Genomic DNA, 25,429 nt, shown 5'->3' on the forward strand with positions numbered 1-25,429 from the left:
ACAGAAATAACAGAATATGATCAAATATGATCAGGCTGAGGCATAGATCAGTGCAACACACTAGATTTTGGGCGTATTTTGGTTTGTTAGAAGAAAGTGCCTCCCAAAATTTTAATGAAAGAAAAACTTATATATGTACAAAAATAAGGGTTAATATGGTGAAGGGATGGAATATGAATGTAAAGATGAAAATTATAAAAGATTTTATAAAAGGAATTGATAAGATAAGAAGTTGGTTGAAAAAAGAAAGGAGAGGATTTAAAAAAAAATGGGAGAGAATGTGATCAGGCAGTAGACTAGAACAAAGGCATACACTAGGGATTTAGGGTATATTTTGATCTGTTAGAAGAAACTGTATCTCAAAATTTTAAGGAGAGAAGAACTTATATATATATACCAAAAATAAGGGTAACTACTATGAAGGGATAGAATATGACTCTAAAAATGAAAATTAAAAAATAGTTTTTTAAAAAAGGGATTGATAAGATGTTGGTTGAAAAAGGAAAAAATTAAAATTCAAAAAAAAAAAGAAAAGACAGTTAAAAAAATAACTTTGAAAGACTAAAGAGCCATGGTAAAAAAGCTATGAATTCTATGTGCAGTATTCCCCTAGTGCTGGAGTTCGGCTGTTCTCATTGATGGGTAAACTTGGTCTTGGCTGGCTGTTCTTGCTGATCTCCTGGGGGAGGGGCCTGTTGCCGTGGTTCCCAAATGTCTTTGCCGGAGGCGGAATTGCCCCGCCCTTGCTGTCCGGGCTCAGTAATCCGCTCAGTTTTGCTCTCGGGAGCTTTTGTTCCTTGCAAGCTTTCCGTACAGCTTTTTTTTTTTTTTTTAAGATTTTATTTATTTGACAGAGACATAGCGAGAGAGGGAACACAAGCAGAGGGAGTGGTAGAGGGAGAAGCAGGTTTCACATGGAGCAGGGAGCCCGATGCGGGGCTCCATCCCAGGACCCTGGGATCATGACCCGAGCTGAAGGCAGACGCTCAAGGACTGAGCCACCCAGGCGCCCCTCGGTACAGCTTTGGAGGACAAGAGTGAAAATGGTGGCCTCCCAATCTCTGCCCCGGAGGAGCCAAGAACTCGGGGCCCTACTCCTCAATGCGCCCCCAGAGAAAAGCAGTTGATCACTCCCGTGTCCCCGGTCTCTGGCAGCACTCCGTTCTCACCTGGCCTGTGTCCCAGCATTTCTATCTCTGGCACCCTATCCCGTGTGGAGTCTCCAAACCCAGCAGATCCCTGCGGTGTGCTCCCGCACCGCTCCTCCCCGGGGAGGAAGGGAGTCTCCCCGGATCTGCCGCTTGTTGGGTCCCTGCTGGAGGAGCAGTGGCCCGACTGCGCCGCGGATCACAGTTTATGGCAACCCTGAGCTTAGAGCCCGCTCCTCGGCTCCTCTCTGCAGCCGGCTTCCCTGCTCCGATACCTGGGAGCTCTGCCGCACTCAGGCACCCCCTGTCTTTCTGTGACCCCGAGGGTCCTGAGACCACACTCTCCCTGTGAGGGTTCCACCCCGCAATTAGCCACTGGAGCAACATCCCTCAGCAGATCAGATTTCTTAAAAGTTCTGATTTTGTGTTCCGCTGCTCTATCACTTGCCAGGAGCAGCCAATGGAGGCCCCCTCCCCTGCACGTCCTACCTTCCAGAAAGTGGTCGCTTTTCTGTTCAGAGAGTTGTTGCTATTCTTTTCTTCGATCTCCTGTTGAGTTTGTAGGTGTTCAGAATGGTTTGATCCCTATCCAGCTGAATTCCCGGGACCAGACAAAATCCAGTTCTCCTACACCTCCGCCATCTTGCTCTGCCCCTCTATTTCTGCTTCATTCTTAGAAGATAGTTTCACCTGATGGAAAAATCACTGTTGAGATTTCTTGTCTTGCAGCACTTAAAAATGTTTTCCTGATCAAAATGTTGTTCAAACAGAATCCAGCATAGGAGTGAGTTCCGAGACAATGAGTTCCCCAACTTTAATGAAACATGACAGCGACCAAGATACTGACTCAGAAACTTACTTTCTCGCTCCTGGTTTTGGTGAGTTTGAAATGATACATATTATAAGTAGCACTCTCTAATTTAGGTTCATCAACATTCTTAATATGAATTTTTAGTGATAGTTTTTTCAAAATTAGATTTTTCATTTGGAGATATTTCAGAATCACATGTAGTGCATGCAGTTAATACAGAGAGATCTGGTGTACCCTTAACCAAATTTATCCCAAGGCTAATCTTTTGCAAAAATAGAGTAAAATATCACAACTAGGATTTTGACATCAGGACAATCTACACATCTATTCATATGTCCCCAGCTTTAGTTGTATTCATTTGTATGTGTGCGTGTGTGTTTAGAGCTCTGCACATTTGTAACATGTTTGCGTTCAGCTGTTCACCAGCATAGTCATGATACAGAACTGTCCCTTTACTTCCAGGAACCCCCTCGTTGCCTGTTTATAACCATGTCATATGTCATTCCTTCCCTGGCTTCCATCTCTAACCCATTCAAGGGCTAATGTGTTCTCTCCTCCTTTATAATTGTATACCATTTTATGGAAGAGTATATGAGAAATTGGTGTTAATTTTTTAAATGTTTGGTAAAAAATCTCTAGTAAAATCATCTGGGCCTGTAGATTCCTTTTCTGAAGGCTTTTAATTGCAAATTTAATGTCTTTTGATGGTTATAGGACTATTTAGAAATTTATGTCATCTTGGTTGAGTTTTGGTCTATGTAACTTAGGTGGAATTGATTCAACTCTTCTAAGTTATCAAATTTATGAATGTAAAGTGGTTTGTTGTATTCCCTATTATCCTTTTGATGGGTGATGGATAACTTGTTTCATTCCTGATATCGATGATTTGTGTCATCTTTTTCCTTTTGTAATTCTTTTTAGAGCTTTATTAGCTTTATTAATCTTTTCGAGGCACCAGCTTTTTGTTTCACTGATTTCCTGTTGTTGTCATATTTTCCATTTCATTGATTTCTGCTCTTTATTATTTCATTCTTTTTGCTTATTTGAGGTTTATTTTGCTTTTTCTTTTCTTAGTTTTTGGTGTAGGAATTTAGATTATAGATTCAGAACTGTCCTCTTTTCTAATACAAGAATTTAGTGCTGTAGATTTCACTTTCAATACTGCCTTAGTTATATTTTGATGTGTTGTATTTTCATTAAGTCCTATGTATTTTATTACTTCTTTGGAAACTTTCTATTGTCTTTCTATTATTGATTTCTAATTTGATTCTATTATGGTCAGAAAATATACTCTGTATGATATCTTTTCTTTTAAATTTGTTGAGACTTTTTTCCTCTGGTCTAGGATGTGGTTTGTCTTGGTGAACCATCCATAGGCATTTGAACTTTGCACATAGTACCTGGCAAGGAGGACACATTCGCTCCCTTGGCATTTGAAAAAAATAGGTATTCTCTTTTTGTTGGGTGGAACGTTCTATAATGAGGATCTTGTTGGTTGAGTGTGTTGTTCAGATCTTCCGTATCCTTGTTGATTTTTGGTCTGGTTGTTCCACCGGTTGCTGAGAGAGGGGGGAATGTGAGATCCTCAGCTTTAATTATGGATTTGATTATTTCTCCTTTCAGCTCTTTCAGTTTTTGCTTCATGTATTTTGAGAATTTGTCGTTTGGTATGTTGAGAATCATTGTCTTCCTCGGGGTTGATCTTTTCATTTTTATTTGTTTGTAGTAAATTTCTGTGCTCTGAAATCTGCTTTATCTGATGTAAACACAGCTACTCTTCTTTTTTCTGGACTGTTTGCATGGTATATGCTTTCCCATCCTTTTACTTTCAAGCTACCTATGTAATTGAATTTGTAGAGTTTCTTGTAAACACCACCTAGTTGATCTTTTTTTATCCACATTATCACTTGCTGCCATTTAATTGATATGGTTAGGTTAACTACATTTAAGATAATTATTGATATCATAGACCTAAGTCTACCGTTTTATTATATTTCTTTTTGTTTCCTATTCTCATTACTTTTTTTAAAGTTTATTAAATTAATTTTTTAAAGTAATCTCTACTCCCAATGTGGGGCTTGAACTCATGACCCCGAGACCAAGAGCAGCATGACCTACTGACTGGGCCGGCCAGATGCCCCTCTCATTCTTTTTTTGTTTATCTTTTTTTGCCTTCCTGGCGGTTACCTGAACATTTTCTGGTGTTCCATCTTTATTTATGTTTTTGAATATATTGCTTTATTTAGGAATATATTGCTATATATAATTTTCCTGGTGGTTGCTCTGGATGTTATTATTTATGTATGTGACTTACCACAGTCTACTGGTATCAGCATTTTACCACTTGGAATGAAGTGTTGAAATTTTAATTCCACTTAGTTTCCTTTGCCCTCCTCGCTTTTAACTTACTGTCTTGGATGTCAGATGGTGTTTTCATTTTCGTTTCCGTCATCATGGATGATTTATAAAACTCATGACTGTATTGTATTCATCCATATTTCTGCCTCTTCTGTTCTTTATTTCTTTTTATTATTGAATGGTATTCTATGGTATTGGATTTACCACCGTTTGTTTAACCATTCATCTGTTGAAGGACATCTGCGTTGTTCGTGGTTTTGGCTATTATGAATAAAGCTAAGAACACTCATGTGCAGGCTTTTGTGTCATATCACGAGCTTTTATTTCTCTGGGATAAATGTCCAAGAGTGAAATTGCTGTGTCATGTGATAATTGAAGATTTAGTTTTATAAGAAGCTGCCAAACTGTTTTCCAACGTAGCTGTTCGATTTTACACTGAATGAATGATCAAGTTTCTCTTCATGCATACTTCTGCTATTTCTGTTGTTCTCTTTTCCTTCCTGATGCTCCAGGATTCTTTCTGTCATCATAACCTTTCTGTTTGATGATCTTCCTTTAGCCACTCTTTAAGAGTAGGTCTACTAGTGACAAACACTTAGTTTTCTTTGAGAATGTGTTTGTTTCCCTTTCACACCTGAATGATAGTTTGCTGGGTAGTGAATTTGCAGTTGAGGTTCCTTTTCTTTCAGCACTTTTACCTGTAGAAATATTGGTAAAAGCAGAAAACAGCGTGGAAAACGTCCCTGAAATAATGAATTACCCAGCTGTATTGGAAAAGGACAAGAGCCGAGATTCTGTCTCATCATCTGCCTGCATCCCTTCCGGTTTTGGTGAGTGCGAAATGACACATACTACAAGTAGTGCCATTTAACCGATATTCTTCACCATCCTTGATACAGGCTAATGGAAGCTTTTTGTTTCCTATTTTAAGGGTTAGTTTTAGGTTATCTTAATCATAATGGGTAATATTTATTGAGTGTTATGTACAAGGCACTGTGCTAATCAACTGACATGTCGCTTCTCTATTAACATTCAAATGACTCCATAAGTAGGTATTTTTATTACTCCCATTCTCAAAGTCACAGAGCGGGTGAGTGGCAGTTCTGGAACACTCGGTCCTCTCTGACTTAAAGCTCATGTTTTTTCACAGCCTCCTGTATTGCCTGCCAAGCCACAGTAGCAGAGAGGAGGGGACCCTAAGTTCCGTGGTTTCTAAGGGCAAACCTTCCCAATATTTTATGGTTCCTTTGTGTCTCTACTTCTAAGTAGCTATTCTCTTATTAATATTCTAGCACAGGGCTCAGCAAACTTTTTCAGTAAAGGGCTAGATAGGAACTATTTTGGGCTCTGTGGGCCATCTGGTGTCTGTCACAACTACTCCGCTCTGCTGCTGTCACATGAAAGCAGCCCCAGATGTAGGTAGATGGATGGGTGTGGCTGTGTGCCAGGGTAACTCGCTTTACACAGACTGGTGTTGGGATTGGCCTGGGGACCGTAGTTTGCTGACTCCTGTCCTAGAGGAGATGCTTTTCTTTTAAATTGTTTTGTTAGGCAAACTAGAAAAAAACCCTCAAAAATTGTGCTCTTTGTTACTAAATGGGCACTATGATATGCTGTTGTTAGAAGTAAACGCTGGTGAAAACTTTCTGAAAGGTAATTTGAATAAAAATCCATAAAGGTATTTATGCCAGTTGACTCAGTAATCCCACTAATATCTGAAGATTTAATCAATAAAAAGGATTTGTATTTAAATTTTGGTACAGGAATGTTCTTTACAGAATCATGAAAAATTGGAAACAACCAAATAAGCAGCCATAGGGAGTTAGTTAAGTAACTCCTGGTATATCCATGGTGTATGAAACAGTAAAGCATAATGGTTAAGAGCAGGGGCTCCCGAGTCAGACTGTCTGGGTTCAAATCCCAGCTCTGTGTCTTACTAACCATGTGATCTTCAGCCACTTCTCTAACCTAAGTATTTGTTTCTTCCTCTGTGAAGTAACAAAAATCATGGTACCTATTTCATAGAATTGTGAGGCTCAAATGGAATAATTCATTGTAAGCTCTTAACACAATGCTTAGAACCTAAGTGCAACATAAACGTCACCTGTCAGGAAAATCATGAAGATAGGAATGCTGACTTGAAAAAGAACTAAAGAAAATGGAGAAATGCTCAAAATAGAATGGTAACCGAAAAAGCAGGATTCAGACTATATATAAAGTATGATTTCAGTTTTGTGTTTAAAAAAGAAGAAATAGCAAAAAGAATAGAAGGCATTAGCAGATTAATGGTTCAGAGCACTTGGCTTATAAACAGATTTAAAAACTGGCTCTGGGGGCGCCTGGGTGGCTCAGTTGTTAAGCATCTGCCTTCAGCTCAGGTCATGATCCCAGGGTCCTGGGATCGAGCCCCGCATCGGGCTCCCTGCTCAGCGGGAGGCCTGCTTCTCCCTCTCCCACTCCCCCTGCTTGTTTTTCCTCTCTTGCTGTCTCTCTCTCTGTCAAATAGATAAATAAAATCTTAAAAGAAAAATTAGTGAATTAGAAATCAATTAGTTTAATTTTCTTGGGCACTTTCATGGTAGCCTTGCATGAGAAAACAAAGATTTTACTTTTTCCCTGTGTTTTAAAAGGCTATCTTGGTGATCCGAGAAGGAATGTCAGGGTGCTTAATATTAATTTGGTGACTGCACAAAAGAAGAGCCATCCTAGGCATGCAGCCCGCTACTTGGTTCATGTTTTGTTCTCCAAGGAAATTCTGATGCACAGCTGGGTAGGTTTTAATTCCCAAGGCCGCCAACCTCTAGACCCAAACAAAATGGCTGCAATAAGAGGTATGTAAAGTCATTATGAAATCTTGTTTTTATCATCATTTGGTCATCTGATGAATGTTATTGGTAGTTTAAGAGATAATGATCAAGTCTGTGTAAATCTTAGAGCTGTTTTTCACCTGCCTGACCCTGATTTTACAATTTAACATTACATAATGGGTAACAACTTGTAAAGAATGCCATTTGTCCATAGACTAATGGAATAAAACGAGCTTTATTGATTATAGCTGCTTATGGCTAGAACTAAGTCAATTCTTCAGTGCTCAAGCTTGGTACTAAAAAATAAAGAAAAAGCCAAAAAAAAAAAAAATGCAGGAGAATAAAACACACTTCGGTGCTACTAACTGGCAACACAGAAATAGAATGTCATGATTAATCCATTTTGGTCTCCTGCCTTCCCGCCTTCCAGAGATTTGGATGAAGGTTGTAGAACTAATGGGCACTGAGACTACAACAACAAATAAGTATTTCTGCCCTCAAGGAGTTCACAGTCTAGAAAGGGACTTTTGAGGGAAACAGATCAATCCCAATCCAGGGCGGTAATGTTGTAGAAGCTCAGAGAGCAGAGCAACTACTTTGAGGGCATTAAGGGAGGCTTACTAGGGACAAAACACTTGAGCTAGATTTGGAATCCTTAGCTAGATAAATAGGAAGGGTACTCTAGGCCGAAGGAATAGCTTCTTCTGGGGAAGATAGTAGACATGTAGTGTGCACAAATAAATATACCCTGGTCTAAGAATATTGGCAATAACACCATTTTCTGCTTACAGGTTTCCTTTTTAGTTTTAATATATCCACAGGGTTATTCAATGGCATTAGCACCCAGAAATATTGACTTTCTGTTACACACTTTTTTTTAAAAGCCCCATAACCTCATCACTTCTCAGCCTTTCCGGCTAAGATTTAAATTTAGTATCTGTTCTTCGTTTAATAAAAGCACCAAAACCTCCTTAGTGGCTCCCTACGTCAGTGTTTTATAGGGGAATTGCACATTAGAAGTGAGATATTCAGCAAAGCATCCTCTTTGAGTAGAATTTCTCAACTCTCAGAAAGAGAGAAAAGAGCAGCAATTCAAAATAGAAAATGTCAGTATTTTCAATAAAAAAATGTCTTGTCAATTCTTTGGGTTTTTTTTCTTTTTAAAAAATTTTCATGAATGCTTTCGCTATTTGCAGAATATCTGGCAACAAATTTTCCCAACCATGATTTGCGTGAATGTGGAAAAGACTGGAAAACCTGTATTGCCGATATCAATTCTCTGATCTATTGTTTATGTGCCGAAGCCACAACAACACCAGTAAGTTATTTTTTATTTAAATATGGTCACTGCTGTATCAGTGCATACTGTATACAATTCCCAAGTGAAGAGCATGACACACAGGATCTTCAAGCCATGTGCTCAAAATCTTGTTTATTTAATTTAGGGGCAGTGTATGGTCTCTGCCTATTTATTTTACTCTTTGACATTTATGCTCCATACAAATATCCTAAAGAGAAAATAAATCAAATGGAGTGTTATAATCAGTATATTTGAAGCCATGGGGTATACCAGGAAAGAGTTTTCAGCTCCAGAGATGTTTGGCAAATCTTTTTCAGTATCTCACTGAGTACCGCAGAGAAGAGCAGACTGTGGTACGGGAGTGAAGGCAGGAGCTTCTGTCCTTGTCTGCCCTCAGTGATGGCAGAACCTGGCGGACGTCATGCTGGCCGTGAGGTTTGGCTACTGCCGATACCTTGTACTTTCTATAGTTCCATGGCAAACAGGAATCTGGCTTTTCTCACATCCATTCTGTCTTGAAAGTGCATTAGAGATTTTTTTTTTTTTTTTTTAACACGAATGGGCCAGCAGGGGAGAGAGTCATGTCTACTGCCTTCTCCTGTTGAAGCATTTAACTTAACAATTTCTCATTTCTGCCCACCTCTCTGAAAACCGCATGTTATTCTCGCCATGTCCAGCCAGTCCTGCATCTCTAGAGTAAGTGCATGGAAACTTTGCCAAGAATATCTGTAGCTGAGCTTATGTTTTCCTAGTGAACGGCTTGATTTCAGTGATAGCTCAAGCACCATCTGTGTGAAACCAAATCTGCTTATTTTTCACATTCCCTTTTATATCCTACAAAAATTGCACCCTAAACATTTGAATGTAAAATTATGATACTGCCTGGAAAATGGTAATTTGCATATTTGCTTAGGCGTCAGAATTTGGCATCTGCCAAATACCTGCTGTGTGCTTGACTAGGAGAGGGACGGGTCCTTGCCACTCAAAGTGGGTCCGCGGACCAGCAACACCAGCAGCACCGCAGGAAAGCTTGTGAGAAATGCAGAGTCTTGAGCTCCACACTAGACTCATGGAGGCAGAATTTGCATTTTAGCAAGACCCCCGGGTGATTTGTGTGTCCATAGCCCTTTGAGAAGCCCCAACCTAGAGTAGTGGTTGTTAACCCTAGGAATATATTAGAGTCATGGGAGACACTTTTAAAGAAAGTCATTAATGCCTGAGCTCTCCCACTCCTTCCACCAGAGATTCTGGTTAAATATGCCAAGAAAGTGGGTCTCAAGCACAGCTTCAAAAAAAAAAAAAAGGTCCCCAGGGTCTTTAGAGATCCCTAGAGTCGCTAGCCACTGGGGAAAGAGAAAACAAACAAGAACATTTAAGAAAAAACCAAAAACCGAAGTTGTCATCTTGAAGAGACTCATTTATTCGTTTATTCCTGAAACGTTTACTAAGCACTTGTTTTGTGCCAGCAGTTATCATTAGCTAAAGCTACCAAGGCCTCCAAGAGGCAGCACATCACGGCTGCTTGAGGAATAAGCCACATGTCTACTTCTTCTATCATGGTGCACAATATCTGTGCGCTTTTTCTGACCTTGTTAGAGATAGTTGCTTCCCTACCAACCTGGGGGGCCCTGGTAGATGATGGAGCATGTCTATATTTTCTCATGAGGGGACTTTGGGTACAGACACATGTTGTGTTTCAGCAGAAAGCTGGTGGCTGCAAAAAAGGCCCTACCAGTCTTGGCATTCCAGCGTCTGCAGATGTGAATGATGAAAGAGGTGGCAAAGGCGGTGAAAGCATTTCCCAGTTATCTCAGCCAACAGCTGCCTCAGGAACAAGAGTAAAAGGGAATTTTCAGTGGAAGAGCAGTGTTTGCCATCAAGGAATTAAAAAACCTTCCATGGAGAATTCAGTGGTATCTGATGACATACTGGGTGAGTTATTAAAATAAGTTCTCTTGATGATAAATGTTGAATCTGGGTGATGCGATTGTGGGCCTCATTGTACTGTTCTACTTTCAAGTATGTTTGACATTTTTCATGATGAGAAATCTAAACAACTTAATCTCTTATATTAATGAGTTAATGAAATACAGATACCTAGTTTTGGGACCAATAGTTTTTTTTTTTAGATTTATTTATTTGAGAGAGATTGATTTATTATTTATTTGAGAGAGGGAGTGAGCGCACTAGCATGCGCGTTCAGGGGGGAGGGGCAGAGGGAGAGAATCTCCAGCAGACTCCGTGCTGAGCATGGAGCCCGACGGAGGGCTCGATTTCACGACCCTGAGATCAGCCCTGAGCTGAAACCAAGAGTCGGACACTTAAGTGACTGCGCCCCCCAGGTGCCCCTGAGACTGATAGTTTTGAACATTAAGCTAAATCTGCTATTTTTCCTTCGGAAAGCAGCTCTCAGTCGATTCCTTCAACCCGTATGAGCTCTCACGTTAGGCATGAGAAGGAGCTACAGCTGGTGGAGCCAGCAGCAATTCAGGGGTCTTGCTCTCTCTGTGCCTGACACGTGGCGGGTGCTCCTTGAAGAGTTTTTGTATGAATTAATAAATCCCATTCCTCAGAACATTTTGCCCCCACTGCTCGCTGTCTGCTGGAGGCACATCCTACTTCATTAGTATCAAGTGGCAGTGGGTTCCATAGGTGACGGTGCCACCTGCCACTCATGCTTCCCAGCGCCTCCTCCTCAGTGTGCTAGGGTTTAGTGGCATCTGAGCTGGCAAAACTATTTTCTGTCTCTCCCCTGCCCCCCTGTCAACCCTCAGTAGCATATTACCTGTGAACCCGTTCAAATGAAATTATTTAAATGATGCATCTTTGTATTTTTTCCATTATAAAATCAATATAACTACTATCTTTGTTCAGGCTGTATGCCGTAGAAACAAACTCTGGCCCAATTAAACCATAACAAAAATCAGTGGACGAATAGCTCCTAGATTTAAAGAAGCAGAGAACAAACCAACCGAGCCGAAGGCAGGAGCCAAACCGCCAGCCCTGATTGTGGCAGCTGGCGTCCCCTGAGGTCTGTGGGGCTCTGTCTGCATCTTGCATGAGCTCTAGGGTCTAGTTTCCTCTCGTCACTGCTCAGATTCCTAGGACAAAGAATCTGATTTGGAGCACTTAAGTCACAGGTCTAGAACCAGGAGATAGGGCCAACTAAGTGAATTGGGAGCCAGGCAGCTGCCCAGTTTGTGTATTTTCTGTTACACCATTTTATTTTGAAAAAGTGGAAAAAATTCAGCAGGGAAGGAAAGCTCCCACAATCAAGATACCATAAAAAACTATTGTGGATATTTTAATTTTCTTCTAGTTTTTTTCTTACGTTTTAAAACATTATGGTCTCTATATATTCACTCTTCTTTTTAAACATGGTATGTGTATGTTTTTTATCAAGAATCTCCGTTGTTTATGATCATTGCTTTTAACAGGTATATAATATTCAATTGAGTAAGTATACCCTAATTTATTTAACTACCTTCCTCTTTTTTTTTTTTTTTTGTGGTGGGGGATTTGTTGGGGAGGGGATTATCAGTCATACAGATCATGCTGCCAAAAAATTCATTTGTGTAGCTTTGTACATATTTTAGATTCTTTTCTTTTTTTAAGATTGATTTATTTATTTGAGAGAGAGAGTGTGAGCGAGCGGGGAGAGGGGGAGAGGGAGAGGGAGAGAGAGAATCTCCAGCAGACTCCCCACTGAGCATGGAGCCTGATGTTCAATTAAAATGCTTAGGGATGAATTTATCAAAAGAAGTGCCAGATGTGCTTTCTGAAAACCATAAAATATTGTTGAAATAAATTAAGGAAGACCTAGATACATAGATATCCCATGTTCATGAACTAGAAGACTCTGTTATTTTTTTATTTTTATTTTTTTAAAGGTTTTATTTATTTATTTGAGAGAGAGAGAGAGAGAGAGAGAGCACATGAGAGGGAAGAGGGTCAGAGGGAGAAGCAGACTCCCCGCTGAGCAGGGAGCCCGATGCGGGACTCGATCCCGGGACTCCAGGATCATGACCTGAGCCGAAGGCAGTCGCTCAACCAACTGAGCCACCCAGGCGCCCAAGACTCTGTTATTTTTAAAAAATATTTTATTCATTTATTTATTTGAGAGAAAGAGAGACGGGGAGAGAGAACATGCAAGTAGGGGGAGGAAGAGAGGGACAGGGACAAGCTGACTCTGCACTGAGCACGGAGCTGGACGCGAGACTCAGTCCCAAGACCCTGAGATCACGACCCGAGCTGAAATCAAGAGTCGGACACTTAACCAACTGAGCCACCCAGGCACCCCTTGGATCCTTAAGTTAGGTTCTCCGAATTGAAATTACCAGGTTAAAGAGTATTAACCTTTTTTTTCTGACCTTGATAAATACTGCTGGGTTAATCTTCTAGAGTGAAGTCTTTGGACCCACTAAGTGGACTTTTAAATAATTCAGTGTCTCTTGGTAAATGTTGGGTCTGGGGGATTCAGTAATTAATATGGTCACCCATTAAATGATGAATGTTCCAAGATGAAAAATATGCTTATTGACTTGTAAGAATCATACTGTATTTCTCTAACATATTTTCTCCAACAAAGAATTCTTTATTGTATATAAAATAGGGCATTTTAAAATGTGGTTAATTTGAATCACTAGGACTGAGGAGAGATGGGGATGATTAGGCTGTGGAGTTGAGAAATGAAAATAGGTTTAAAATTTATTTTTCAGTTCAAATAAGTTAACTAAAATATGATAGCTGAGTTTGCTAATTCTTAAATGATGACTTTAATGCCTAATAGAAAACCTACTTAAAAATTATAAATATTTCAGTAAGAATCTTGTTGCTTCTTTTTGAACAAGCCTTTGTTATAAAGAGGACAAGAGACCATTGAAATTACTTAGAATTTGTTACTAATCATAATGTTCAAACTGATTCTGTCCTGAAAGGTAACAGAACACTGAATCGTTTTCCTGAACAGTCAGAGCATGTGCAATCACATCAGCAGTGATTCTTGTTTCATTTCTCCTGCTATCTCATGATACGCTAAAAACTTAAGGGATTACTTTTTTTAACTTCTCGAATTCTGGAGCCTAAAAAATTCAGAAAAATCAACCTTTCTCTTAAAGCCTTTAAAAAAAAAAACTTGAACCTAACGTCTGCCATGAAACTTGACATCTTCTTTCTCTTTCGCTTCTAGAATATCTTGGAAATCCAGGTAGAAATGTACAGTTGCCACATTCAGTACTGAATATAGCCAAAGGGAAGTCTCGCCCAGAGCTGGCAGCCAGATACCTTATTCGCAAACTGTTCACAGAGGACGTCTTGGTAAAAAGTAACGTCTATGGCAATCTGGGGTATGGCATGAACGCCCTTAACCCGAATAGGATTAACGCTCTTCGAGGTTGGTTCCATGTTGAGTATGTGAGAATAAATAAAAAGCAAATTGCATTACAGAGGGGCAGAAACTACAATCCATTCAGTTTGTATGTGTTCTGAGGAGAGATGGAGATCTTACTAATTCCCTCCTTAGGATATAACAAGGAGTGGTTTCATGAATTGTGTTTCTTCAGCTTTTGGGTTCTCCGGGCTAATTGCTCTGTCTTGCCAGGCTTATGGAAACTCAAACACCTTTGTTTACTGAGGATCAAGGTCGAAGCTGCTGGGCTTTGTCAATTTGCCAAAGTGCCAACAATAGCACAGCAGGTTAATTGGCTAGATTTTTCTTGTGCGCATGAGCCCGGTGCAGTCTTTATCTGTGACGTATATAGATGAAGTAATACAGCTTCCAAAAGCGATTCTGTGAAAATTTAAATTTGGACAAAGCAGGAAGCAGAATATTTCTTACTTGTGTCACTGGTCCCCAGCAAAGAGAGATTCTGAGCCCCAGCCTGATCTTAGTTGGTTCTTCTTTGGTTCCTGCCTTCATATCACACATACCCAACAAATGTGAACACTTTGTATTTCAGACTAAACTAAAGAGGCCTGGCTTACAGTGCCTTCTGTAAGCAATTGCTATCATCTAATCCACTTGTTTTCAAACTTGTCTTTTTTTTTATTGCAACTCGTAGTAGAAAATACAGTTTATGTTCTGACTCAGTACATGCGTGTATGAGTTTTTAAAAACGCAACCAAAAGCTTCACAATGCTTATTATTTCTATGAGAATTACGTTCCAATGGTTTCTATTCTATTACACTTTTTAAAAAGATTATTTATTTATTTGACAGAGAGAGAGAGAGAGAGAGCACAAGCAGGGGGAGTGGCAGGCAGAGGGAGAAGGAGAAGCAGGCTCCCCATTGAGCAGGGAGCCCGATGCGGGGCTCGATCCCAGGACCCCGGGATCATGACCTGAGCCGAAGGCAGACGCTTAACCAACTGAGCCACTTAGGCGCCCCTGTATTACATTTTTTAAAATTGCTGCCACCACTGATATCACGACCTAATAATTGGTCACAGTTGGCAATTTGGACATCGCTGAGCTAACCCACCAGGCAAAAAACCAAAACCTAATTCCCCTTATATTATGGTAAAAAAAGAAAACAGACTTTGTAACCAATTTGGAAATGAAGGTGTTTATAGGAGAAATATTATCTTTCTAATTAAAAAAATTTTTTTTAAGATTTATTTATTTTTGAGAGATAGAGCGAGAGGGAGAGAGAGAGAGAGAGAGTGCACGTGCGTGAGTGCAAGGAGCAGGGAGGGGCAGAGGGAGAGGGATAAGGAGAGAAGCAGACTCCCCCCCCCCCGCCCCCGAGGGTGGAGCCCCATGTAGGGCACCATCTCACCATCCTGAGATCGTGACCTGAGCCAGAACCAAGAGCTGGATGCTTAACTGACTGAGCCACCCAGGTGCCCCATTCTAAATAAAAAAAATTGTAAATGAGGGTAAAAGGTGACTTTTATAGTTCTTTAAATATCTGAATATATTAGTTCCTTAAAAGTGGACTAAAGATATTATTCTGTGCATTTCATTTTGTTTTATCCCTATTGAATTATATTACAAATTGAGAAGATGTCTTTTGTAGTAAAATATACTCAGTACAAGTTTGACGTACTATCCACATGGGGCATATTTTAACAAATTTCCCATAAGACTCAAAGTTCTATTCCTGTGTAGAAGGGCAGCCCTGTGAGTTATTTCAGCAGCGAGAATGTGATAGAATCATCATCACTTTCCTAGGGGTGTGGGCAGAGCCAGGCCCAAGGAGGAGAATCTGACCAGAAAGCATGTTTTACTTTAATATAAGGATAAAATGAACTTGGAGAACAAAAAGAACAAAGGCTGAGTGACCAGAGAGGAGAGGCGATTCCTGCACTCATAGAAGGACTGGGCATTATAGCCTCCAACATAATTTCTTTAGAAGTTTTGGTTCAGTATAATTTAAAAACACACAAAAATGTACAGAAAATGATACAGTAATATAATAAGCACCTGTCAGCCCAGTATAGATATAGATATTTTGGTCTTTGTGCTGTAGGTTATTTTTTTAAGTAATAAAACATTACTGATATAATTAAAACTCATCATCATCCCTTTCCCCTGTCTTTCTCCCCAGAAACAACCACAGTCTTGGAGTTAGATGTACCATTCCCATGCATATTTTATGCTTTTGCTACCTATGTTGATAGATCCATAAATAATATATAATGTCGTTCTATGGTTGTTTTAATGTACATAAATGGGGATATATAGTATGTATCCTTTTGCAAATTTTTATCACTCAACATTGTGTTTTTGAGATCTAGTTCATGCATTTTAACTGCTGAGTGGTATCCCACTGACTGAATAAGCCAGCTTATTCTTCTATTCTAATATAATTTCTTATTCTAAGATTTTATTATTTGGGGGAACTCTTCTGGAAATTAGTAGTCAAAAGTAAATATGTCTACTAGCCAAAGGTATTGATTTCACAGAAGAAACTATTATTTGATGCTCTCTGATGAGAGTTCAGTATCACTTAAGGGCTCCTTAGAGAATGGTTTACATGGAGAAAGTTAGTGGGCTGCAGATTTGCAATCAGTGAACAACCCTTACTCCTATACCCTCCCATCCATTTCTGCATATTACAGAACGGTAAAGTCTTAGCAATAGGAAGTACATTAAACATCCTCTAATACAACTTTTCCCCCAGAGCAGGAATTTGGTCTCAGCTTTGACATATAGTTGCCTCCCCTCAGTTCGAACACTTGCATTGATAGCAATCCACTATATTTTTTAAAAGCTTGTTTGTATTTATTCATTTATTTTAAGTTTTTATTTAAATTGCACTTAGTTAACATAGAGTGTAATATTAGTTTCAGGTGTACAATGTAGTGATTCAGCACTTCCATACCTCACCCGGTGCTCATCAGGACAAGTGTCCTCCTTAATCCCCATCACCTGTTTCACTCATCCCCCACCCACCTCCCCTCTGGTAACCATCACTGTGTTCTTTATAGTTAAGAGTCTGTTTCTTGGTTTGCCCCCCCCCCTCCTTTTTCCATCTGCTCATTTGTTTTGTTTATTACATTCCACATATGAGTAGAATTTGTCTTTCTTGGACTGACTTATTTTGCTTAGTGCAATACTTTGTAGTTCTTTTCATGTCCTTGCAAATGGCAAGGTTTTATTCTTTTTTATGGCTGAGTAACATTCCAATGCATATATATACACCACTTCTTCTTTATCCATTCATCAGTCGATGGACATGTGGGCTGGTTTCATAATTTGGCTGTTGTAGGTAATGCTGCTGTAAACATCGGGGTGCGTGTACCCCTTTGCATTAGCGTTCTTGTATACTTTGGGTAAATACACAGTAGTGCAGTTGCTGGATCATAGGGTACTTCTATTTTTAACTTTTAAAAAAACTTTTTGAGGAACCTCCATACTGTCTTCCACGGAATTTGCATATCCACCGTGGAATTTGCATATCCACCAATGGTGTGGGAGGGTTCCTCTTTCTCCACATCCTCACCAACATTTGGTGTTTCTTGTGTTCTTGATTTTAGCCATTCTGACAGGTGTGAGGTGATCTCTCAGTGTGCTTTTGATTTGCATTTCCCTGATGATGAGTAATTTTGAGCATCTTTTCATGTGTCTGTTGGCCATCTGGATGTCTTCTTTGCAGAAGTGGCTGCTCATCTCTTCTGTCCATTTTTTAATTGGATTATTCAATTTTTTGGGTGTTGAGTTTTATAAGTTCTTTATATATTTTGGATACTAACCTTTTATCAGATATGTCATTTGCAAATATCTTCTCCCATTCCATAGGTTGCCTTTTAGTTTAGTTTGATTGTTTTCTCCACTGTGCAGAAGTTTTTATTTTAATGAAGTCCCAATAGTTTATTTTTGCTTTTGTTTCCCTTGCCTCAGGAAACATTCGGTTTGCTGGTATTTTATTGAGAATTTTTGCATCCAGGTTCATCAGGAATATTGGCCTGTAGTTTTCTTTTTTAGTGGAATCTTTATCTGTTTTGGTATCAGGTAATGCTGGCCTCATAGAATGAATTTGGAAGTTTCCCTTCCTTTTCTATGTTTTGGAATAGTTAGAGAAGAATAGGTATTAACTCTTTAAATATTTGGTAGAATTGACCTGTGATGTCATCTGGTTCTGGATTTTTGTTTATTGGGAGATTTTTTATTACCGATTCAATTTTTTTTTTTTTTTTTTTTTGCTGGTTATCGGTCTGTTCAAGTTTTCTATTTCTCCCTGTTTTGGTTTTGGTAGTTTATAGGTTTCTAGGAATTTACGCATTTCTTCCAGGTTGTCCAATTTGTTGGCATATAGTTTTTCTTAATATTCTTTTATGATAGTTTGTATTTCTGTGATGTTGGTTGTTATTTCTCCTCTCTTATTTGTGATTTTATTTATTTGGGTCATTTCTCTTTCCTCTTTGATACGTCTGGCTAGAGGTTTATCAATTTTATTACTTCTTTCAAAGAATCAGCTCCTGACTTCGTTGATCTGTTCTATTGTTTTTTAGTTTCTATATCATTTATTTTTCCTCTAATATTTATTATTTCCTTCCTTCTGCTGGATTTAGGTTGTATTGTTCTCTTTCTAGCTCCTTTAGGTGTAAGGTTAGGTTGCATAGTTGAGACTTCTCTTGCTTCTTGAGGCAGGCCTGGATTGCTGTAAATTTCCCTCTTAACACAACTGCTTTTGCTGCATCCCAGAGGTTTTGGACCATTGTGTTTTCATTTTCATTTGTTTCCATGTATTTTTTTAAATTTCTTCTTTGAGTTCCTGGTTGACCCATTCATTTTTTTAGTAGCATGTTATTTAACCTCCATGTATTTATGGTCTTTCCAGACTTTTCTTGTGACTGACTTCTAGTTTCATAGTGTTGGGGTCAGAAAATGTACATGGTATGATCTCAGTCTTTTTGTATTGGTTAAAGCCTGATTTGTGATCTAGTATGTGATCTCTTCTGCATAATGTCTCATGTGCACTTGAAAAGAATGTGTATTCTGTTGTTTTAGGATGGGATGTTCGGAATAGATCTGTTAAGTCCATCTGTTCTAGTGTGTCATTCAAAGCCATTGTTTCCTTGTTGATTTTGTGCTTAGATGATCTGCCATTGATGTAATTGGGGTGTTAAAGTCCCCTACTATTATTGTATAATTATCAATGAGTTCCTTTATGTTTGTTATTGTTTTATATATTTTGGTGCTCCCATGTTGGGTGCATAAGTATTTATAGTTGTTAGATCTTCTTGTTGGTTTGTCCCCTTTATTATGATATAGTGGCCTTCTTCATCTCTTGTTACAGTCTTTGGTTTAAAAATCTAGTTTGTCTGATAGGACTGTTGCTACTCTGGCTTTCTTTTGATGTCCATTTGTATGATAAATGTTTCTCTATCCCCTCACTTTTTTTTTTTTAAGATTTTATTTATTTATTTGACAGAAAGAAAGACAGTGAGAGAGGGAACACAAGCAGGGGGAGTGCGGGAGGGAGAAGCAGGCTTTCTGCGGAGCAGGGAGCCTGATGTGGGGCTCGATCCCAGGACCCCGGGATCATGACCTGAGCCGAAGGCAGACGCTTAACGACTGAGCCACTGAGGTGCCCCACCCCCTCACTTTCAATCTGCAGGTGTCTTTAGGTCTACACTTGATCTTAGCCAAAAGGCCGAGAAGTGATGGGTGTCTTTAGGTCTAAAATGAGTTTCTTGCAGGCAGCATATAGGTGGGTCTTGTTTATTTATCCATTCTGACATCCTAGGTCTTTTGATTGGAACATTTAGTCCATTTACATTCCGAGTGATTATTTATTTATTTATTTATTTATTTATTTATTAAAGATTTTATTTCTTTATTTGACAGAGAGAGACACAGCGAGAGAGGGAACACAAGCAGGGGGAGAGGGAGAGGGAGAAGCAGGCTTCCCGCTGAGCAGGGAGCCCAATGTGGGGCTCGATCCCAGGACTTGGAATCATGACCTGAGCCGAAGGCAGACGCTTAACGACTGAGCCACCCGGGCGCCCCCCGAGTGATTATTGATAGATATGTATTTAGTGCCATTTTATTACTTGTTTTGGCATTGTTTCTGGAGATTTTCTCTGATCCTTTCTTGTCTTTGTCACTTTGTCACTTCTTCCAGCCTGCTGTTCAGTGCATCAAGCCTGTTTCCAATCTTATTTATTGCATTCTTCATTTCTGACTAATTCTTTTTTTAACTCTTTTATCTCTGTGGTAAGGATCTCCCTGATGCCTTCCATTCTTTTCTCTAGCCCAGCGAGTATCCTTATGATTGTTGCTTTAAATTCTCCATCAGGCATGTTACTTAGATCTCTCTCACTTAGATCTCTGGCCGTGGCCTTATCTTGCTCTTTCGTTTGCGATGAATTCCTCTGTCTTTGCATTTTGTCTAAGTCTCTGTCTTCTTGTCTGTGTTAGAAAAGCCAGTTATGTTTCCTGCTTCTGAGAGTGCGGCTTTATGAAGAAGTGGTCATGTAAAGCCCAGGGCCTGGTGCTTCAGGGGTGTCTCTGGTGTGTGCTGTGTGCACTCTGCTGCTGTGTTTTGGCTGCTCTGTCCCTCAGGCCAGTCATCTGCAGAGGCTCTCCTTGCTTGCAGTGGGCTGTGGTTGGTCTTTGCCCCAGAATGTGGTGAGTTTTAACTAGGTGTGCTATGATCTGCTTGTTCAATGAGACCTGATACTACTTCCACTAGAACTGAAGCCCCACAGAACTCTCTGGTTGGGAGCCGTGGTATGGGCAGGGGTTTCTGCTGGTTTCTGGGGAAGGGGCCCCCCTGGGCTCGGACAGAGGCAAGCTTGACGGAGAAGGGCAGTCCTGCCAGAGTGTGGTGGGGGTGGGGCTCGGTATAAGCAAGTTAGGCAGCCAGTGTCCTCCCTGTGCTGCTTCCCACGGGTGGCTCTGTATTTATGCTGATGGGCAGGGGAGGGAAAAGGCACCAGCCAGGTCCTTTGTTCTCAGAGAGGCATCTCTGTGAACGTTGCCTCTCAGGGAGAGTGCTCCAAGAAGAGTGAGCAATCTACCCCCTGTGTGCCCCAGGCAGTCTTCAAATCACTCTTTCCACACCATCTGCCCTTGAGTTGTTTGCCTGCCTTCCCCCCCCAGGAGTAGTGCAGTGCCCTCTGGGCTCTATCCCAGACAAGCCTGCTGACCTTTAAAACTCCAGGCTTTAATCCCTGCTGATTGCAAGAAGTCAGGAAATTCAGCCCGTCTTGTTCTTCCTGTGCATCTTTCCCCTGTGTGCTCCCCTCTCTCTCTCTGCAACCACAGCTCCCTCCCCTCTATAGCACCTGCGATCCATTTCTCCCCTAAACCATATCCCCACACTTCCTACCTTCTTCCATGTGGCCTCTTCTCTTCCTTTAATTGTGGGGTTTGTTGTGTCAGTGTTCAGGTTGATTTCTGGGGTATTTAGGATGATTTGATAGCTGTCTAGTTGTGTTCATGGGATGAGACAAGCCTAGGGTCCTCCTACTCCGTCACCATCTTCTCTTACCTCCAGTAACCCAATACATTTTAAAGGGGCTCTAATTCATGAGAAAGTTTTTCCTCCAAGTGACTCAAAATTTACTTCCCTGCATGTAATACACATTTGTTCTACTTATCCCTTCTAGAGCTAAATAGGGTAGATCCAGTTACTTTTCACATGATAGGCCTTCAAGTATGTAGAGACAGCTATTACTTCCTGGTGGAGCACTAGGAGATAGTAAATACACCCTCTCCCCCCACTTTCAAGTTCAAAACCAAGTGAGAGACAGCCACTAGAATCTGGCAGGTGGAGATAAAAATATCAGCTTTATTTTTTAATTGCACAGTTTTTTCAAACTTTCCAATTTGGAGATCCCTCGACATGGAAGCATGAGAATTTGAGAAAATAAGTGTAATTCACAACTTTTCCCCCACTAAGTCTTACACTTTTACAGGTAAATATCTCCATTTCCTTCAGTAAGTCCTCATAGAAATATTTTCCTCATCTTTCATGATCTGATTCAGTGACCAACTTCAGATGTTCTCAAGTTAACCCAGAATACAATGGTACTCTTTCCTTTTAGGCTGTTAATGCAGTCTAAAATGGCACTTGCCATTATAATTTTAATTTTTAAATTTTATTTTTTTAATAAACACGCTGTCTCTGAAAATTGTTCCTGCAAAGAGGTCATTCTTTCTCTTCCCTCCTTCCTTTCTCCTTCCCTCCCTCTCTCCCTTCCTTCCTTCCTTCCTTCTTATGTGTATACATGTTGCAAAATGTATTCATTTTATTATTTTTTTTCTTTTTACCTTTTGACCCCCTTCACCCATTTCTTCCTCTCCCTACCTCCTACCTCTGGCAACTACCTGTCTGTTCTCTGTATCTTCTTGTTGTTTTGTTGTTGTTTTAGATTCCACACATAAGTAAAATCATGTGCTATTTGTCTTTCTCTGTCTGGCTTATTTCACTTTGTATAATGTCCTCAAGGTCCGTCCATGTTGTCACAAATGACAAGGTTTCATTATTTTTTATGGCCGAATAAAAATGTGTGTGTGTGTGTGTGTGTGTGTGTGTACACCACAATTTCTTTATTCATTCATCCATCCATGGACACTTGGACACTTAGGTTGTCTATCTTGGCTATTGTAAATAATGCTAGAGTGAACAGGGCGGGTGCCTATATCTTTTTGAGTTAGCATTTTTGTTTTCTTTGGATAAATACTCAGAGGTGGACTTGCTGGATCGTATGGTAGTTTTATTTTTAATTTTTTGAGGAACTTCCATTACTGTTTTATTTTATAGTGGCTGCACCGATTTACATTCCCAGCAACAGGGCACCAGTGTTTCCTTTTCTCCACATCCTCGCCAGTACTTGGTCTTTTTGATTTTAGCCATTCTGACAGGGGTGAGGTGATATCTCATTGTGGTTTGGATTTGCATTTCCCTGATGGTTAATGATGTTTAGTATCTTTTCAAATACCTGTTGGCCATCTCTTTGTCTTCTTTGGGAAAATGTCTATTCAGATCTTTTGCCCATATTTTAAAACATGTGGTTGGTGTTTTTCCTGTTGAATTGTATGAGTTATTTTATATTTTGGATATCAACCCCTTATCAGATATATGATTTACAAATCTTTTCTCCCATTCAGTGGGTTGCCTTTTCATTTTGTTGATGGCTTCCTTGTTTATTTTTGCTTTTGTTGCTTTTGCTTTTGGTGTCAGAATAAAAAAATCATTGCCAAGACCAATGTCAATGTTAATCCGGACAATAATGGCACTTGCCATTTTTAATTTTATGGTTAACTAAGACCCCTAGATCTTTTCTTCTATATACTGATGTTTATCTAGTACTTATGTTGTTAGTGTTTGGGCTATTTCTATTTATACTGTTACTATTTTTTTAATGTAAGTGTAGGATTTTATATTTATTCCTCCTGCATTTTATCCTGTTAGTGTAGACTAGCATTTCCTAAACTGTGTTTCTTTTTTTCTGAAAGATTTTATTTATTTATTTGTCAGAGAGAGAACGTGAGAGCGAGCATAAGCAGGGGGAGTGGCAGGTAGAGAGAGAAGCAGGCTCCCCACTGAGCAAGGAGCCCGATGCGGGGCTCAATCCCAGGAGCTTGGGATCATGACCCGAGCCAAAGGCAGATGTTCAATCAACCGAGCCACCTAGGCGTCCCCCAAACAATATTTCTTAAAGACAGCTGAATGTTAATGGGTGCTTCATGAATAAGGTGCTTTTTAGTCAAGTGGCTAGGGAAGCTCTTGATTTGGCACCCCCAGGGCCTTAGTCCATAGATCTATTTCACTTGACTCTGTTTTAAAACATGTTTTGAATGCCTTTAGCTCTGAAGCCCTTCCAGATCTCCACAGTCCTGACCTTCTGTTGTTTTTTTGCATTGCCACCTTCCTCATTTTATAAGCCCAACTAACGCATCTGCATCTGTCACCTTTGAATCAGCAGGTCTCTTTGCTGTGGGATTTTTCAGTGGGAACTAACTCTGGAGGGTAGCATTGCTCGTTTGCACAACCGGAATCTCTTTCCCCAGGAAACTTCTTCATGACTAGTGTTTCAGAGAGCACTTTTTGGGAAATACCAGCCACTTTAGGCTCCTTGTTGCAGCCTGTTGAAAGCTTTGCGGCTGTATTTGTCTTCCAGTCTCTTAGTTATCCATCCCAGCTTCACTGTCCTGGGCAGATGGGACAAGCCTGCTTTCCAGAACTTCTTTCTTGGTAATAAAAATGTCCGGCAGCAAAATAATAATAATAAAAATAAAATAATAATAAGAAAAGATGGCCGGCAGCATCAAAACACTGCCTGATACTGAATCCAGGGACATACCACTGAAAGCCTCCTTCCAGGCTACCACTGGTGTATTAAGTAGTCCTTTGAGTATAAAAGCTTTTTAACTGTCACATGCCTTGCTAAAAATTTTGGACCTATGTTGTGTTTATGTCATTGTCCTGATTTCCCAGCTTCTTAATCTTATTGAAAAACAAATGAGATTAATGTAGCCAACTAATGCAGGCCTGTAGTGCTCATCAGATCCTTTTCTAAGGCTTCAGAGGTACTTTGGAAGTTACCTAAAAATGTATCCGAGGACAGTTCTGCTCTTCTCGTTAAAAACATCTCTCTTCTCCACCTTTCCCTTCGTCTGTCCACCCACTTTCTCTAAGTGTGCTCCTTGAGCCATGTTGCTCTGTTACCTTCGTTTATAGACGTTTTCCTCTAACTGCAAGATCTAGAGACTCCTTTCTTGTCTGAGAGAAATCAAGCAGTACCAAAATATTTAGCAGTTATAGCTTCTTGCCTCTAAAAGTATAAAGACATTGCAGCCTCTAGCGTGTTACAAAGCCTTAGCAAGTCTTGATATAATGAATAACATGCATGTTTGATAAATTTAAGAATGAGAAAAGTTTACGTTGGGTGTCGAAGACGAGAGGATTTCCATTCTGGTTATGTAGCAAGGTCATGGGATACTTTTATTTTACTGTGATTTAAGAATGGTGCTATTTGCCATTATCCTTTTAGATGAAAAGATTTGTTCAGCTAATTTAATAATAGTTATAATACTCCATGTGTTTTAATTAAAGTTTCAACGACCCTTTCATAGTCATAGCAATAGAACTAAGGTTGAATAAATTCATTTCTCTGAGAAGTGATTTCTAAGTAACTTATGTTTTCGGGCTTTACCACCAGAATTTCTTCAAGACATCTTCCCGACTTGCAATCTCTCAGAAACCGGATATAACTGGAAGTTGTGTGTGACAGCTATCAACAGCTCCATCCGTAGTCTTCGCTATGACCTTAAGAAGTTCATACTCAAAGCATAGCAGCTTAACAACTCCAACAGAGTCAGAACCAAGAGATAATGACTGAAGTACTTGAATGCCAACCCTACTTTTTTTTTTTTTTTTAATTGTTGTATCATCCCCTAAGTTTCTCAAGTCGTAATTCCAAAATTAGCTTGTTGTAGTGGCGGTGTAGTTCTGCATTCACAACTGAAGAAATATCCGATGTTCTTTTTCTGCCCACAGAATTGCTTTAGGAATTGCTTTAGGAAGATGTGTAATGTTTCATCTTGTGAA

The 25,429-nt window shown here is 39.8% G+C and overlaps 1 protein-coding gene across 1 annotated transcript in view; it reads left to right on the forward strand.

Moving 5' to 3' along the window:
- Positions 1–25,174, forward strand: part of BEND2 (BEN domain containing 2) — a 60,729-nt gene extending 35,555 nt beyond the window's left edge. Inside the window, exons 12-18 of the mRNA XM_088028578.1 lie at positions 1,919–2,026; positions 5,007–5,147; positions 6,948–7,148; positions 8,321–8,442; positions 10,125–10,356; positions 13,613–13,816; positions 25,041–25,174. Coding sequence (XP_087884704.1) covers positions 1,919–2,026; positions 5,007–5,147; positions 6,948–7,148; positions 8,321–8,442; positions 10,125–10,356; positions 13,613–13,816; positions 25,041–25,174 — 1,142 coding nt within the window. The remainder of the gene's footprint in view (positions 1–1,918; positions 2,027–5,006; positions 5,148–6,947; positions 7,149–8,320; positions 8,443–10,124; positions 10,357–13,612; positions 13,817–25,040) is intronic.
- Positions 25,175–25,429: the final 255 nt, after the last annotated feature.

This window comes from Eumetopias jubatus, unplaced genomic scaffold, assembly GCF_037043125.1.
Source record: "Eumetopias jubatus isolate StellerSeaLion01/CBP00866 unplaced genomic scaffold, mEumJub1_p1.0 scaffold_11, whole genome shotgun sequence".
NCBI lineage: Eukaryota > Metazoa > Chordata > Mammalia > Carnivora > Otariidae > Eumetopias > Eumetopias jubatus.